The 18,687-nt window shown below is 33.5% G+C and overlaps 1 protein-coding gene across 1 annotated transcript in view; it reads left to right on the forward strand.

The window, feature by feature from the left end:
• Smp_176010 (hypothetical protein) overlaps positions 1–18,073 on the forward strand; it is a gene marked incomplete at both ends in the record, with an annotated part of 28,312 nt that extends 10,239 nt beyond the window's left edge. Inside the window, 13 exons of the mRNA XM_018792878.1 lie at positions 10–438; positions 2,412–2,595; positions 3,394–3,688; positions 5,441–5,695; positions 7,725–7,915; positions 8,795–8,967; positions 10,806–11,074; positions 12,548–12,690; positions 13,359–13,555; positions 13,963–14,174; positions 15,206–15,420; positions 17,700–17,781; positions 17,943–18,073. Of these exons, the coding sequence (XP_018644031.1) occupies positions 10–438; positions 2,412–2,595; positions 3,394–3,688; positions 5,441–5,695; positions 7,725–7,915; positions 8,795–8,967; positions 10,806–11,074; positions 12,548–12,690; positions 13,359–13,555; positions 13,963–14,174; positions 15,206–15,420; positions 17,700–17,781; positions 17,943–18,073 (2,776 nt within the window). The remainder of the gene's footprint in view (positions 1–9; positions 439–2,411; positions 2,596–3,393; positions 3,689–5,440; positions 5,696–7,724; positions 7,916–8,794; positions 8,968–10,805; positions 11,075–12,547; positions 12,691–13,358; positions 13,556–13,962; positions 14,175–15,205; positions 15,421–17,699; positions 17,782–17,942) is intronic.
• Positions 18,074–18,687: the final 614 nt, after the last annotated feature.

Here is an 18,687-nt window from a genome sequence, read left to right on the forward strand (position 1 = left end):
TGTTTTCAGTTTTGATCACCTACTACTTATAGAAATTGTAAAATTTGGACTTGGATCTTCCTCACCTATTGTGCGTAGTTCAGCAATTGAATTAGCTGGTGCACTTCATGCTTGTTTACATTCGACTGTCAATATTCGTTCATTTTTCTCTTCTGAAAAGCCAGCAATATTACAACGTTTGGAAGCAGAGTTTGCAAATATTGATGAAAAATATTCTGTCCCACTTTCGGATACTAAAAACAACAATTCAACATTCTCTGGATTACTACAAACTTTAACACCAGCTGCTATTGAAGCATGGTCGATTAGAGAAAGAAGAATGACAGCTCTGATAGGGTCAATTTCACCATCACAAAGACTTACTAATGCCGAAGGTGTTTTGGAATTTTCTGACTCAGATGAAAGTCCAGTTGCAGAACGAAGTTCAGTACCATACAAGTAGGTTGTTTACGCATCCATCGTTTTTACTGACATCGTATACATATTTATTGCATGGGTAGTTTCAGATTAGTAAAAAAAATATTCTGGCTATTAATTCCGTCAAATTTTAATAACAATACCGTATATGAATACACAATGTTCCTCAAATGAAAAGTAGCTATTAGACTTGGTGAACCCGTTAAGTAATATTCTACATTTTGAGAATATGTTTATTACTGACTTTTATTGTTTTTAAATACAGCTATCACAGTTATTAAGATATTTTAATAACCAATTATTGTTGTTGATCAGGGAGATTCAAACTAAATTCAGTTAGAAGTGTTTACTGCTTTTTTGGCTTCTTAGTCCTCATTACATCATATTATCTAGAGACACTTACCCAAAGTAATGCCTAAAACAACCATGTAGCTGTCCATATACAATTGATTAACTTCTGATTGGTGATCAGCGCATTTTTGTCTGGTTTCTTAGTGGCAATCAAATGCAATTAATAAAGTTATAATGCTTTCAGTAATTTTAATAACTCAATATCATGTATAATATGTTGTGATATTTGGTGGTTGGATGTAGTTGGCAGAAGATCCTAAATCTAGGTTTCGCGCTATTCGTTACCTTTCAGTAAGGCTTACTTGGCATCTTCAGTGAACTGATGCTTCTTGGTAGATTCAAACTCGGGTTACCTAGTTTCAAAATCTGACATGTTGAATTATTCCGCGAGTGACCTCTTGCGGGATTGAGATATTTACGATTAATAGATCACTGAGCTGTGGCCAATGTTATGTTTGTTTAGTCATTTGTACATATTTAATAAAGAAAAGTTTGTAATTAATTCTTATTTTCATTCACTCAAGTTTTTTTTGCTCATTTTCTCTGTCTAATCAACATAATCGACCCTTTGATTATTGTAACATGGTCCCAGTTGTTTTTCTTTCTGTTTAAATTTTACCGGAAAAAAATAGATTAAAAATGGACAACCGTGCCTGAATCAATAATTTATTTAACCATTAAAGATTGAAAAACATGAGGTAAAACGACATTAATAGGTAGGCTTTAAAGAACATAATGTATAACTCAATAACTAAGTATAGTCACCTGTCTAAGTTCATATTTCCTCATCATCGGTATTAATGACTTCAATTGATTAGGTACTAGGTTCAAATCTCATTGTAAGTATCAACAGAAGAATAGTTTCTTCCAACTGATAAGTCCCAAGTGAGGCGAAATGCTTGTCATGAATCTCGCTGCTGGTCACAGTCCAACTAGGCATAGATTCGTAAAACTAGACTGTAAATCATGATATATGACACAACCCATCTGTACATTAGTTATTTGTAGAGAATTAGAATTTATGATGTTACTAATTGAAGATGGACTAACTAAAGCACTAGGCATCTCTATTTCATGCCGTTTCACATAACTTCCTTAACCTTGATTCGATCACAGTCTATTAGGTACCTCTGATGCAAAGTTATGAATAGTTATCTAGGGAGCTGAACTTCAAATTAGTAGGCTACCAAACTATTGATAATTAGACAACATGACAGTATCAAAAGTTTTTATGTATAGTTCACAAATGAATTACACTGATGTTAGGTTATCTCAACTATGATCGCTGTTGCTTTTTGCCATGGCATTCATGCTGTTATTTCGTTTTCCTTAAAGGAATGATCATACAGTTTCTATTAAATTCATTTATCAGGATAATTTCAACTTTTATCTAACGGAAAGTTTCCCAAAAATACCACGTACAATGTAGGAAAAACCATTAATTATTGTTTTCAAACTATTAAAAGCCATCATGAATCCTTTACAATGATGTGTGGTATCGTTGTTTGTTTATAGATACCGTCAACTTAATTTTTGCTTTGTTTTTAGGGATTGCTGAAGAGATTATCATGTGTAGAAAGTTTCCGACATAATCGAGAGTAATCATTTGTGGTCTCATTTACTTTTTAATTTTCTTTATGCAGGAAAGGTTTCATTGAAGCGGTAACAAGACAACCCTTGCAGTTAGAAAATGTGCATTGTAATGGTGCCAGCAAAACAACTTATGTGACTAATTCCGATATTTCTGATACTATTTTCTTTGTTGAGTCTAATGATGAAACAGGTTTGTTACAAACTAAAGAAATACGCTTGGGAAATTTGAAAAAGGTCAGTTTAGTATATCTACTGAATTTTTCGTTAGTAGGGAAATTCGTTACGTTTAGTGATTAGATGCTTTTGTACAGATAAGCGTAATCATAGCTCAGTTTTGTTGTAAATTCAACCTAAGATCACTAACTTATTGAATCCAATAGTGATGAATCGGCTTTCGCCAAAAATACTGGTACTCAATTAGTATACTGATACTAATTGACCCACACAATCTCTCTGTGTCTCCAGTCTACTCAATCAGGACACGAGAAAGCAAATAAACTAATTTACCGCCTTTTATCATGACTCAAAAATACATGATAATATACATCATTTATAAGACTACAACGCACCATCAATAGGAAATCATTATCTGTCAATAACTGGGTCATTTGTAGTACAAAACTGAATGACAGGTATATAATTAATTAACTGTAATTTATAGACGATAATATGAGCATTATAAAAATACAAATGGTAGTGCCATTATTTTGAAATTTCCGTGGTTCGAAATTTTACGATACGCCTATGACTTTCATACTATGGTAATATTTTAGTTATGTGTGGAGAAAATATGACTATTCGTTAGCAATCATAGTGTCTAATCTTTTTTCATCGTTTGACAGCCTACGTTCTGTAGACCCTAAAAGGTTTACACTAACTTTGGTTACCATCTGAGTTCAATGACTTTGTAGAATTTTGATCAACCTCGTTTTGTTAAGTTCAGTTTAGCAAAAATAATTTGGACTGAATATCTCGTAGTTATTGCTGGTATATTTTCATCTTGTACAAAATTATTTTTGTTTGTCTCGTTAGCATCAAAATATCAATAAAGATAAGCTGCAATATCTATTTGATGAATCACATATTCATCCTAGTCTAAAGAAACAGTTATTCTCCACATCTTATGAAGGTCATCTGGAAGCACTTGATAGACTAATTTCTTCATTACATAGAAAAGATACTAATGCGATACCATCACCTCTAATCGTCACATATGCTCATTTTGACTTAATTTTAATATGGATTGAAGAATATTGTTTCGGATATTGGCTGAAAGGTGATTTCCAACAATCTGAATATCATAATTGTAAAGCTGTTTTAGCTCGTGGTGAGTCAGTTTTATATGCTTGATTTTCATACCATGAGTAGTTGTGCTCGCTCTTCGCTAGATATTTACTTAAATGGTTTTTAACATTGAATGTTTACACTTATTTGTTAATATTTTTAAACTGTTCTTTGAAGGATTTTCTGTTTTATGTGATCTACTTTAATTATGTGTTAAGGAGGATCTTTGTCACTAGAAAGTATAGTCAATCATTCCGTGAACTATTTGAAACTAAATAGTTATCAGATCTGTTACGTACTCTAGTTGATTAACGTAGAATATGATCTATAACTAACGGTACTCGAACGTGTAGAACACCACAGTCGCAAATCAAAAGACAGAAGAAACAGGAGCAGTGATTATTGGGTAAGAATCAAAAACGCTCAGAAAAACATGTGTATAGTTATTAGCATTGGTTATAACATCATTATACTTCAACCAATCCTCAAGGAGGTAAGATATGCTACCGTTCAATCATAGCATGCCACGTTAATATTCTAGAAAGCTCCACCAGATTCTGATTGGGTGGAAACTTTTCGACTCCTTTAGGGCCTCTGGAGGCTCCTTCGTGCTTCTGGAAACTCGTAGCAACAAAATCACGATTTGGAATTTGTTACATAGTGTACACACTGTTTATGTATTGTCAACTAATATCTTAATCTTGTGCTTTCAAGCCAAACATAGTAAAACTCAGCTAATTCATTAGATTTTTATTATTACTATTTTCTGACTTCAAAGGTTTCGTTTTACAGAGGGTTATCATCCATGAAAATCTATGCCTCTTCCTTACTTGATTGACTCATTCTGTAGGTTACAGTTTCTCACCATAATTTCGAAGATTATTTGCTTGTGCATTCTTACTAATAAGTATCAAATTCCTTATTAATTATGGTGGTTCGAACTGTTACTGTAGTGAACAGAACACGGGTGAGGACAGTTGAGTGTATTTGACACGAAAATTACAGACTATCTCACTAAAATCTGACATCCATACAGTAAACAGTTAATTTGCAAACTATCAGTCAATTGTCTCAATCTTGACAATTCCTTTTGCAAATATCTGTCCATAGTCTCCGATTATTATTGTTCATGCATTTTCATACCAATTGCGTCCCGTTCCCGTTCTCTCCTTATCGATCTACTGAAATACATTCAATGCCCGACCATCGATATATACTACTTGTATGGATATAAGTAGCCCACACAGCTTGAGCTGTATGCTTGTTGTTGTTTGTGTTTCTGGCTGCTTGTTGAATATACTTTCCCCCATCTGAACCTGGACTTCTCCCTCTAGTTAAAGGGACTCAAACGCATTGAAATAGTTTGGCTGTCTTGTCGTTGTATCACTAATCCTTCGTTCCGTTCGCCAATTTTTAGGTGATCTCGTAATCTCTTCAAACATAGCATTAACCATGGGGTTCATGGTTATTATCATACGTGCACATTTTTTAAATGATATCTGTCATAACTCAGTATTGTAGTGTGTAGTGTTGTACTGTTTGTATCCACCGGTAGGTTCGCGTGTCATTGGAACACTATTATAGGCATAAGGATCCAAGCTCATTCAACCACAAATTTCTTTTGTAATTCTGTTGACGGTAATGTCAAGACATTTATTCACCGCGTAAGTTTTTTAGATATATTCTTTTATATATTCATAATATTACAGATAGTGTGATTTTGAAATTTATTTACTAACTAATATACTCTAAAGAATACTCATCATTATGAATTTTCTTTGTATGTATCATGTAGCCTTCGAGTATTTGACTGCTGTAATTTCGTTATTTGCTCAAAATGATTTGAGGTTAAGTGAACAAGAAGTAAATATTATTCTTATCCCATTATTAAATTGTCAACTTCAATCATTAACTGTATATAAAGATTCGGTTATTTATCGTTCTGCATCTGATTCAATACATCTTATACGTCAAGTTTATCCCCCTAGTTTGTTGATGGACATGCTTGTTAAATATATGCATCAATGTAGTACTGCAAGAATGCGTCAGAGTAAGTTATGTTTTTTTGTTTTGTTTTATCTTTCTCAGTGATTATTTTACTTATTCATCATATTATTCTAAAATAGTATGAAACTGTGTAACAATATGTTCCTTTTGAAGCCAGTTAGTCAGCTACAACAGAGGACCACACACTTTTATGCATCGGTCCAACTTGCCACACCTCATTAGCATAACAAGATGAACACCAAATTTATAGAAGTAATTACTTCAATGGTAGTAATATATAAAAGAGAGGTTGCGTATAAGGATATAATACAAGAAGAAAGAATTAGTTGGTAGCAAGAAAAGCATAAAGCAATTTTAATCTCACAGTTTAAGGAAAGACAAAAGGTGTATACACCTACTCCATTGTGATCGATTATGAGCCATGTCACACAGAGTCTCCAACCATTGGTCACGCAGACTCCAACCAAGTAGTCTGCATTCAGCAACATGGCTAAGACCAGAAGTCATTAACTTCAAGAACTGATGTCATGTTTTAGTTTGGCTGTCCCTAACTCTCTTACAACCGCCTCCAATACTAATCAGCAATGCACATCATGATAATCGGTGTTCAGGCATACGTAACACGTGGCCTAACCATCTCAGTCGATGAAAATTTACAACCTCATCAACTGATTTACCATTATTCCCTAATACCATGTGTCTAACCTCACTATTACTTACCTGGTGATCCCAGCAGATGTGAGCAATATTTATGAGACATCTATGGTCAAATACTAATAGATTACGAGTATCTTCTACTCTTAACGGCCATGTTTCGCAGCCGTAAAGTAGAACAGAACGAACTGCTGAACAGTATACTCGTCGCTTAAGTGATAGACGGATATCTCGCATTCGCCATAGGTGACGTAAGTTGGCAAGAGCCGAACGAGCTTTCTGAATCCGTGCTGAGATTTCGTCAGACACCAATTCATTAGGGCTGATCAGACTTCGAAGGTAAGTGAAGTTGTCGACGCGTTCGACTACTTCACTCCCTATCCTTAGTTCAGGTGTTGACGCAGGCCAGTCCTGGAGCAAAAACTTTCTACCAAAAGACTCAGCAGTTTATCAGCGTCTTCACCAAACAGATCAGTAAATGAACCTCTTGATAGGAGATCAATTCCTGAAAATTCAGTCGACGAGAGTGTTATTTTCAGCAGTAGGTCTATAATAAAGTTGAAAAAAATTGGAAATAGTGGACAGCCTGGTCGGACACCAATTGAGGTTGCAAAATCAGATGACAGTTCGCCATAAGCTCTCACTCAACTGGTAGCGTTCGAACGAAGAGCATTCACAAGGTTTATTTACTTCTGAGTTACATCTTTCAATGATAGACACTGCCACAGAACCTCCCGGTCTACAGAGTCAGGCTGTTTTTAGTCAAGAAAAATTGCCGCTGTTGGACGCCGGTAAGCATGTCTGTGTTCTAGAACCTGACAAATGGTGAATATATGGTCGATGCAGTCGCGACCAGGTGTGAAGCCAACCTGATTTTCTCGTGTTTGGAGTTCATGTGTCTTTGCTAGGTGTCCGATAATTATTGAGGCTAGTGTTTTAGATGCTATATTAGTCAAACTAATCCCTCTATGGTTATCACAGGATGATTTTGGCCCCTTCTTACATATTGGGACGATCGGTGATTGCGAACAGTCAGATGGGATTACGTCCAACTCCCAGTTTTTATTTCAACGTTTGATTATCCATGGATATCGTAATATAAGCCTATCTTAAATAACCTAATCAATTTAGTGAGATTTATTCCTGTCTCAATAGCCTACCCTTCTATTCTTAGCTACAAGATAACTGGAAGAACTAGTTTCTGGTCCACTTCTAGATGGTAAAATTTACTGTGGATTATTGATTGTCTCTCGAATTACCTATCCGTACTTATAATGGTTTATTATATTTTACCATCATAATGTTTATGGCGTAGTTGATATGGTATTATTTTGTTTTGATTTTAGTGACTCATGGAATTTTTCTACACTTTATTCCGATTCTATTTCATTAGATTGTCTGTATTACTTTTCTTTCAGTTTGCCTTGATGAATTACTTAGTCTTATACCGCGCTCCGGTGATCCAAGAGGATTTACTTCAGAACTTCACTTAAAACTTATTGCACAGCAACTTGCTGACTCTGATTCTGGAGTGAAGAAGTCTGCATTAAATTGTTTGTGTGTAGCCTATAAATTTTTAGGATCTTTATTTTGGCAGCATATTGGAAATGTAAGTTTTGTAAAAATTTTAGTATGCAATTGTCGGCAATGATTTTTGTATAGCGCCTAAGTTTCATCATCTTGGAATGCGAAATTTATTGTTTTACTTACATTTCGCATGTTAGAATATAATGATAGGCATTGGTATGTTCTAATGTACAAAATTATGCGACTGCTACATATTGGGTCACAAGTGTGAACCTACTTCCTCACCTACACCTATTTTTGAGCAGCCAGGTATTATCATCAGTCTTCATGCAATTGGTAAATAAAATAGTACTTGAACATTTATCTGACTACTGGTTAATATCGGCATGTGCTATTCATCGTCTCTATCTTTTTATGGGACTCAAACTAGCTTACTGGGTTACTCACCGAAGATTCTATCCAGTGGGTATCTAAGCAACCTGCGTGACACTGTCTTAGTATTAACAGTACTTTCATCCTGTGACCAGATTGCGGCGTTGACTAAATTTATTAGTGGTTTCAGGCCTGGATATGAACGTATCTGTAAAACATTTACTCTTCATTGGGCATACCTATCAATGCTCGTATACGGTTATATTTCTTGATCTAAACGCATCATTCTATCGACTCTGTTTATCGAAAGATTTTGTTAGTGTCTGAACTGGAAAGGTGTACTAAAGAAGTAGTATGAATGAGAAGATATTATTTAATCGAAGTATATGGATTTGATTTTAGAGGCTTAATACCTAATTGACCGACTCTCAGTTTTTTAATTATATCATATACTAATAGACTGTCAGTTTCCTGATCATTTTTTTTTTCAATGCGTCTTACCATGAAGAATGTTACAACAAGGTAGTTGTTTTGAGCTATCTTCTAATGCATTTATCAATAACTATACCATATGCTGAATTTTTTTTAGCTTCCAGAGAATGATAAAAAGTTAATTGAACAATATCTGTCATCATCTAATACTGATCCAACTTTAACTGTGTCAAATAACTTTGATGAACTTTCTATGAAAACACCATTTGAATTTTGTATAACAAGAGATACTTCAGTAATAACTGCACCTTATACAGGAGAGTATTGTCGGTGAGTTTTTGATGGAAACTAATTGAGCTTTAAATAAAAATAAAGAAAATTCCTTTTTATTTTTATTCAATGACTCATTGGGCTATTTTAATTAACTGAGCCTTCTTAATATACATTCTTTTGGTTCTCTCTACTATTGTAGTGCAATTATTTTTGCTTTAGTTTGTGTTAGTTTTCAGAATTATCTTACAGTTACCATGGTAAACAACCGGTTTTATCCATTTGATTGTAAACTGTGCATGTTTACTTTTTCACTTGTTTGTTCAAGACGAATAATTACAACCTGTTTATACAATCATCAAATCTCTTAAGGATACTAATACATGCAAATTATGCATTTAATCTGTCAGACTATAGCATACCATAAGTTCTAAACTCAGAACTCAAATAGTTATTTCGAAAAAGGAAATGAAATATTTGTAATTAATTGATGGAATCACTAATGTTAGGTGTTTGTTTAGACGTGGTCACTAAGAAACCCTTTACCTAGATTTGTTGCTACTTGATCAGTAGAATTCAATCACTACTACGGACTAGGCAAACATGACATTGGCTACTACTCACTGATCAGTTTAATTTATTCACTTCTCAATTCCGAATTATATTTAAATAAATAAATAAAAGCATATGTCATTGGCTAATAATAATTTTATGGCTTCTTACGGACTGCTACTGAGCATTCAAAATATAAGATTTCTATCAGTTTAAGCAACTTATACTTTTCTTTGTCTGCTCTGAATTAATGTCATGTAAATGCCTACAAAGTAGTACACTTAACATTTTTCTCTTGAATTCCTGAAGCTTTTATTTGTCATTGATTTTTCTGAATAAATAACTTATTCTCTATTTTCAAACTTGCCATTATCCCTTATTTTTGCATTTAACTAATATCTGATTTTGAATGATACTGTGATTGAATAGTAGCAAACCGCCTTAGACAAAAAACGGATATATCAGCTTCTGCTGCTCTAAGACAAAAAAACACTGACACTTTAATTTATTGATCGTCTAGGTAAACTTTTCAAGCCTGCTACCACAAGACTTTTAGCAACTTGAATTTTCGATTATTGGTCACGCGTCCTTAGTTTCATTTACAGTATGTTAGGTAGTAGTTCCTGAAACCATCTTCATGTTTATCTATTGTCTTATGTGAGGATTGTTATATCCGGACGAGGAATAAGTGAATAGTAACTCCTAGGATCTATTTACGGACTGTTATATATATATATATATATATATATATATATATATATATATATAATCATTATTACTATAAGCTTTCGTTTGATCTATTAACTACCATTATACCATATACTATTTTTAAGTTATTCCCAATTTATTAGTTGCAGTATCTCGCACTCATAGCCACTTTTGGCCTAATTTTGTCTAATTATTATTTTCCATTTTATGGTACGATGCAGTATGATTTGCTTGTATATAAACTGCGTACGTCTAAAATACAAGATTCATATAGCGGAGGATGATATTGGTGTTTTCGACTGAACCGGCTGGGTTAGGCGAGAAGCTACCATCTCAGTGGACTAATAAGAACTTGGAGTTGATTCTAGGCTGCTTTAAACTTCGTACCATTTTATGGTGTACTAAACTTTGATGATAAGCTCTATCATTTTCACTTCTTAGGATTTTTTCATCATTAATATGGCCAGTATTTACTTGCAATCAAATTCAACTTAGGATTTATGAATAAAGTTTACTTGCTAACTGATTATTTTCAGCTATCATTTCTTATTCTCTTTGAAAAACATAATCATTGTTTGTTAATTTCATATTTGGTTTGTTATTATTGTTGTCATTATCATCTTGAATGTATGTTTTAGTACTAAACGACCTAGAAGCCCACCACCTCTTCACTTGTCTCCTGCTGCTCCTTCTCTTTTATTACCGTTAATTACTGCACGTGATAATCCATCTTTAAGTGAATCAGACAGAATAGCAGCTTCAAGTCAACTTACCGCAGCTTTATCTTGTTTAGTTGATCAGTTAGGAGGATTTGTATCTGATGACGAAGTCCAAGATGAGAATCGTGCACCGTCAACTGAAAATTGCCACCAGGTCCACACTGATGAAAATGAAGATGACCGATCAGGTTTTAATAACATCGTCCATGGAGCTCTTATCGACTTAGAAGTATTAATTCAAGGCAAATTTTATTTTATATTCTGTTTACTCTTATCTTAATATTATTTTCACTGAAATCATGAACCTATCTAAGTCAGATCACCATCGAAAACCTGGAAGCACTGAACTGCCCTTTCTTCCTAGTATGACACTGACTATTATTTTATTTTTGGTCATCTACAATGATGGCTTTCATTAGGTTGATATAAGTGTAGCAATCGAACTAATGGGTTTTGATATGACCTTGGATTACTATGCTTATATCAATAATACAGATGACCCAACAAAGCTACTTCATATGCTTATGCCGATTAACGCGCCCAGAGTCCCTGTCGCCAAACTTCATCGAAATACGTAAATAAAACTGATAAGTCTTCCAACTAAACGCTTGAATTGGTTTCCTAAGCTCTTCTAATAACCTCAGACTAAATCAACATGACAACTTAAATATGAGAGAAAAGGCACGAAGTGTGAAAAAACGCTTTACTCTAAGTATAGTTTATGTACAGAAAATCTGGGATATTTATAGTATTTCAGATGGTTTTAAGCTTCTGAAAGGTTCTTGAACCATACTAAGCATATTAACAGGATGGGTAATCATCCAATCAGGAATGTGACGTGTGGCTTTACTTTTCAGGTGTTTCTAAGACGCTCCTATCTGACGCTGATTGACTAAAATGTTTCCCAACGTTTCCAGGGCCCCTCTTGACTTTTTCGAGCACTTTGGATCTCCCCAACAAAACGTCCTATGTGACTTTTGTTCATCTAGCTCAAAAACTCACAAGGTTATATTACATGAATTACAAGACCGCAACGCGTCATAGATAAGAAATTAAAATAACTGTCTAACTAGGACATTTTACAAAATCTCAATTGCAGTCTTTCTAACGAGTCAGTTGGAGACTTACAATTAGGCAAAAATACATATCTCATAAATACACGTTAAAGTTGTAAATACCGATTTTAAGACCAGCTTCCAAAGTTTATCATTTTCACTCATTCATTTAAACCATTTTACTACGAATACCTAGTTAGTTATCTATTCTTTTGCTTGTCCAGCGAAATTGAATTGTAAAATACTCATTATTTTCATTAGATTAGTTTACTGAACTTCATAAATTATATCATATCTAGATGAAAAACTGGTCAATGCAATTAATCTTTATTTTAACGTTCATTTCGATTATTTTTAAATGGGTAACCTTTTTTATCCCATTAACGTAGTTCAGTCGTACTTGGTCAGAATTGTCCTTAGTTATTCAATCAGTTAGGATTCAAGAATTTAGTACTAAAGTTCTTGAAAAGTTTAGTTCTAAGTTGAATAAGTACCCCCCTCTAGTTGCAATGTTATGCTAAAAGTGTATAATAACTAGGTTAGTACAACTATAGTTTGCATTCTTTAAAAGTGATTGTTTTTTTTATTTCTGTCATGCGAATTTAGATCCTCGAACATGTGATCTGCTTCCACCCTTTATGCCCCAGATTATCACTCAATTGACGTTACTTTGTAATCGTTTATACAGAAGTGAATCTAACGCGGGTCAAGCAATTTTCATGCAATGTCTAGGAGATGAATTAATATGTGTAAGTTATTTCTAGAAATTTCTCTCTTGTATACTATTTGTACACTTTATCATTATTACATTTCACTTCCATCGTAAATATTTGTTATGAAATTACCCTAAAATGTAGTTGCTATAACGAAGCGTTTGTTAATAATTTACATAGTTATTGCTCAACCATTATTTTATAGCTTCACAATCCATTTGCGTGGTTGATTCTTGCTATCGTTCAGCTTTATAAATCATAAACATCATGTTAGATTGACCCAGATAGCATACCCAAGGTTGCTTAAAGTCAACAAACTATCTTGACTTCCTAAAAATATTTATATATTCATACATGTTTGGTAAATGGCTCTATAATAAATAATCATTGGCTAAAGCTCACAGTTAACTTGATGAACTCGTAAAAAGCAGCCAATTCCCCATATAGACAGGCACAAAAATGACTGATTCAATATGGTCGGGTGAAAAATATATCGGCTATTAAGCGAGCAAGGACTCTTTGGTATAAATTTACAAATCAGTTTATTGAAGATAGAAAGTACTTGTTTTATGAGGTTCTTCCCTTTAAAAAAGGTTCTCTGTTTTATTGTTACTTTTTTGAACTTCTGGCTGATATTCGGTACGTTTCCAAATTTTTCATCTTTTTTAATCGTCAACTTTTATTTAATTATTCTCATTGATTAGATTTTTACGCGGCCTTTCTTATTTCGTGAGGTTAAGGCTGACAATTTAAAATATTTATTGGGTAGTCTAATACAACTTGCTGAACGATTACAACTAAACCGTAACTCTCCTTCAATGTTAACGAATCCTCGTATTATAACCGTAATGATATTGGTTCGATATATCTATACTGCTGTTGACCCTTCTATTGGATTGAGGTTAGTTTTTTTACGAGAGACTTTTCTTTTTTTTTTTATCGTCTAAACCGATGTAAATCATCCTTATCTGCTGCCAAATACTATGTCAACCTGAGTTTAAACTGTCAAATGCCTTTGCGTCAAACTTATACTTAGGATTGATGAAATTTCATAAAAATCGATAAGTTGTCTCTTGGTTGAATTATTTTTGAAAAGTGCTTATCAGACAAAACTCAAGCCTAGTGAACCATTCATTGTAAAAGTGTTGTCTACGATTTCCTTTATTTTATCACTATAGTTAAAAGTAATCTGTCCATTTTTTAACACATTTATATAATCTAATTATAAAACATTTTTTTGTGATATGAATTATATAAAATAAATAAGTTTTATGTTACTTTAGTACTTTACTTTTTTTTCTCTGTCAGTGTTCTTTTACGTCTGGTTCATATTTGTTGTTTTGGTTGTGATATATCATGCCATCAGACCAAACCTGAAAGTCAGGATAGTCATCCCTCTGATCCTATACACCCTATGGATGAACCTTTCTCTTTAGATATGAAGTCGATTTCTTTCACCAAAGTTGCATCTCTTTCACTTGCTCAACTTTCTTGTCGAAGTTCCGAAATCAGAAATTATAGTAAGTAACTTACTTGCTGTTGCTTATTTGATTTGTAATAATTGTCTGCTATAAATAAGTTTCAATATACACTACCTATTTTATCAACTCTTAATTTTAAAATGATTTTGTTGTTGACCGAAATCATTTGCATAACCTCTAGATCATAGTCTTCGAGTTAATACTTAATATTGTTCAGGTCTTAATTTTAACAAGGATTAGTGAGCTTAAATTTTACATTTATTGCAAACAGGATATTATCTTCCATCTTGTAAAAAACCATATATCTTGCTTGATTTACTAAACATTTGCAGATAAATTAACCAACTTATCAACTACAAGATGTATTTATATTCAAAATCTTGTGAAAAGATATAAATAGGTTCTGACTGATTTATCAGCTATATCCCTGTTCCTTTACAAGCTGAGTTTTAGTACATATATGTGTAGAGTTTCATAAGCAAATTGTCTTTTAACTAGTGGTAATAGTCTAGTGCTATCCTGATTTGTGAAATCGGCAATGTCTGTATCCATGTGGTTTGTTTGTGGTTGTACGTTGTTAACAAAAAAGAACGAAATATATTTGTCTGATGTTCCCTAGCTTTTTCATCTGATGTGTCAATTCATAATGAAAATTACTATCAAAATAAATCAAAATATTTACAAAACTTTAAAATTCAATGTACTAGAATACACAGATTAACTACTTCGTAGCGATCAATGTTATGTTTGCCTTAGTCATAATATTCTGTCGATCAAATTTCAGTGTGTTTGCTAGTCTGTGATTCAACATCGTATGTTCCATGTTTTAAGGTTAGTTGATGGAAACCCTGGGTCTGGGTAGTGTGACTATGTCGGTCCTCCAGGAGATCAGTCGTTTTTTAAGTCGTCTGATCAACTTTGAAACTGAACGAATTGAGTTCGAATCCTCCTGAGAGGTACGCCTTGCTAACGAGTTAAGCAGGATTTCTTTTCTTCCTGGTATCATCTAATATCAAAGTAATAATAGAATTATACACTTTCCCATGTTGTTCTTATTTTAATAATTTCAGTAAATAAAATTGATTGGGGTTTAATCCTCCCTTTGTTGGAGCCATTTCTTCCTGATTCTTCTGGTGTAACAAAATCGATAAAAATTAAAAGTTATCAATCTATTCGTATGGAAATTTTACAGGAAACTGCAAAAGTTATTCAATGCATGCTTATTGAAATTTACGGTTGTATTGGTTCAAAATTTATAGAAGAAGTTGAAAAATATAGAGATCAGGTAAAACTATTCAGTCTAGTTCAACTGATTTATTTATTACTAAAACTTCTGTTTATTATCTATGAATATTTTCTTACGTTATTTTCAAATTGTTTCTTATTACATTTTGACTACACCTTTGCTTAACCACACTGGGAGGTGCTCACGAGCCCGAGTATACAAATTCCTAGAACATCTGCCTATATAACTTGCCCCACAGGAGCAGTTGAATTGATAGATACAGAAAGAAGTGGCTAGTCTATGCAATTTATCTTTCAACATCGGCGTGATCATTGGGCGTGTGGAAAACATTAGTTGTAGTTTACCTGCATTAAAAGCCCTTTGGATTGATCTTCGTAGCTTCGGTCATAACATTTCACTAGGTGCGTCGCCTCTGAACTCTAGATGTATATACAGAGGCTTTTTATTCACAGTTAAACATTCTTTATGCTCTCTTTCACTAGCTATGTTTCTATTTATAAATTTCTCTGGGTATTCGTTTTCTCTCAGATTTGTGTGTAATGCTTTTGTTTCATCTTCGACCGTATCTCGAGAGCATATGGTCTTGATTCTATAGTGTAATGTCTTAATCAGGTTCCTTTTGTACTGTAGAGGAACAAAACTAGGAAAGTTTGTATACTGACCCGTCCACGATGTTTTCCTGTTTATGTTTCTCCTTAATAAACCGTCTTTTCTCCTTGTAAGTAGAACATCTAGAAAAGCTATTCTACCTCCACTTTCCTCCTCACATGTGAATTTTATAGACGGATGAGCTGTATTGAATAGCTGAAGTGTCTCCATTAAGTCAGTATAGTCGTTACATAGGATGAACGTGTCGTCCATATATCGGCAGTAAAGTGAAAACTTTCCAATCTGTTGTGTCAGTGGGCCGTTTTCTAGTTTCGTGTGAAAAATATCAGCCAATGTGGGACCTAGGGGTGAACCCATCGCGACACCACCTATTTGTCTGTAGATGTTCTAGGAATTTGTATACTCGGGCTCGTGAGCACCTCCCAGTGTGGTTAAGCGAAGGTGTAGTCAAAACGGTTAACAGCTCTTATCGCATTATTTCGTCTAAAATATAGTTTGACGGGAAATATGTGAGATATATTGTAAATTAACAGTTCTTCCTGTATCATCTGGATGTAAATAGTCTATAGATTAGCTCTAACATCTTAAATTTACTTTCATTTAATTAACTAATGAGTTTGTTATCAATAATATTGGTTTATGACTAAACTTTTGCAGAAGAAACATAGTTTCATGTTAGTATTATTTGCTTTAAGCTATATGGAACTACGTAAAAGGAAATATTTGTAAACTGAAAGTCCTCATTATCTAGATGTATTATTTATTCTCATTTCAGTCATTTATTCTTTTTGTATACTTATTTCCCTTTCTTGATTTGAAAAGAATAAGGACAATATTTAATCACAATATATTAAATTCATTTTATTATGGTAGGTTACTGTCAGTTGCTTAACATTTATAATGTTAAAAGCAACCTATATTACATTCATCGGAACAACACATCTGAGGTCGATTATAGTCATTAGACTGCCTTAGTTTCTTGAAATATTTTTATATAAGCAATAAATATTTCTATAATACGTGGTGATTAACTTCTTTTAATCTACTCCTACACTAGAGAATATCTAACAGGGTAAGTGGTTATGCATACGAATCACATCTAACCGCTGCAGTTGTTAAAGACTCGTAAGCTCATCAACATATTTGCTACCAATGCCGAGTATTATATGTCTAACTTCAATGTCGCTCAATCGATAGTTCCACGAAACTCAAGCAGTGCTTAGGATATATCTATCATCAAAAACATGTAGCCTACATTTGTCTTCTGCTTTTAAAGGCCATGTTATGCAGCCATAAGTCAACACAAAAAGGGTTGCTGCGCAGTTACATGTCCTTTGGCTGCCAAATGGAAATCCCGCCTAATTTACAGCTGATGTAAGTTGACAAAGACTAACCGAGCTTGCTAGTTCGTTACTGAGATTTCTTCAGACATCAAATCACCGGATCTAGTGAGACTTCCAAGGTAAGTGAGATGGTCGATACACTCCATTGGTTTCACCCTCTATCACTAGTTCAGGAGTTGACGCAGACGATTCCTAAAGCAACATTTTACATTTAGATGCAGAGAAGCTAATCTCATACATGTTTGCTATTCAAGCATCATTTTAAAACTTTATACATTTAACCGAATTTTTAATAGAGAGTAATAATTCATGTGAGATTTCTTCCTCATATATAAATAACTATTTTGCATATTTATCTTTCTTCAGTGTTCATCATTGCTGCATATTGTATACACATTGAAATCTATTATGCATGATGCACCTTATCCACATTGTCGTATCAGATCAGGTATATTTATTCTTTTAGTTATATACACTAAAAATTATATTTATCATCAATCCAAAACCATTAATCTGTATATTAATTCATTTAACATAATATCTTTAAGTATAGGATTGTTATTCGTTTAAAAATGTAAAGGTTAATTTAATTACAAATACCTTTCTTAGGATTTATAATTTGTGAAAACATAAATTTGAAAGAAAGGACTACCATAAGTCACACAAGTCGTTTGTTCGGGCTTATGATCACATGGTCAATATATATTTTGCGTGTAAATATTCACACACCATCACTATAAACTCAAAAATTTTACTTTTCTTGAATGTACATCAAGCTTATTCCATTAAATCTCGTTTCAGTTTGTAATTGTCATTACTAAGGTTTAATTTAATAATTTCAAATTGTTATAAACGTAAAGGATGCTGATTATAACTCTAGAGTTTCTGGTTATAACAGTCCTTTCACTTTTTACACGTATGTGGGACGTTAATTTATCTTAGACGAATATCTACACTAGATTCCCACCCAGTGTCTATTCTACAGGACTTCAACACAACTCAGATCAAGAACACGAGATTAACCTGACTATAACGTCAATATATTTCCACACCAAAATCCGACACAAGGAACAGTCAATCAATAAGTGTCCATCAACAAGGAACAGTTAATACATAATAAGGATAGGGGAATATATATAACACATAACACCTGTCGTCCTATCTAATGTCTGACTCATCAAGACAACCAATCACTGTCATTCTCGCCCACACATCACCTCCCTCGCGAAGTTTGATCGTATGATTTCACTTTAGGGTCTATTTGAAAAAATTTCGTTTGTTTCCGTTTCCTGAATGACCTTCGTCTAACTTCTGATTCTAGATCATTTTTTTCCATTTCAACTTGTGGTGGTGG

This window comes from Schistosoma mansoni (genome assembly GCF_000237925.1).
Source record: "Schistosoma mansoni, WGS project CABG00000000 data, chromosome 1 unplaced supercontig 0153, strain Puerto Rico, whole genome shotgun sequence".
In the NCBI taxonomy this organism is placed as follows: Eukaryota; Metazoa; Platyhelminthes; class Trematoda; order Strigeidida; family Schistosomatidae; genus Schistosoma; species Schistosoma mansoni.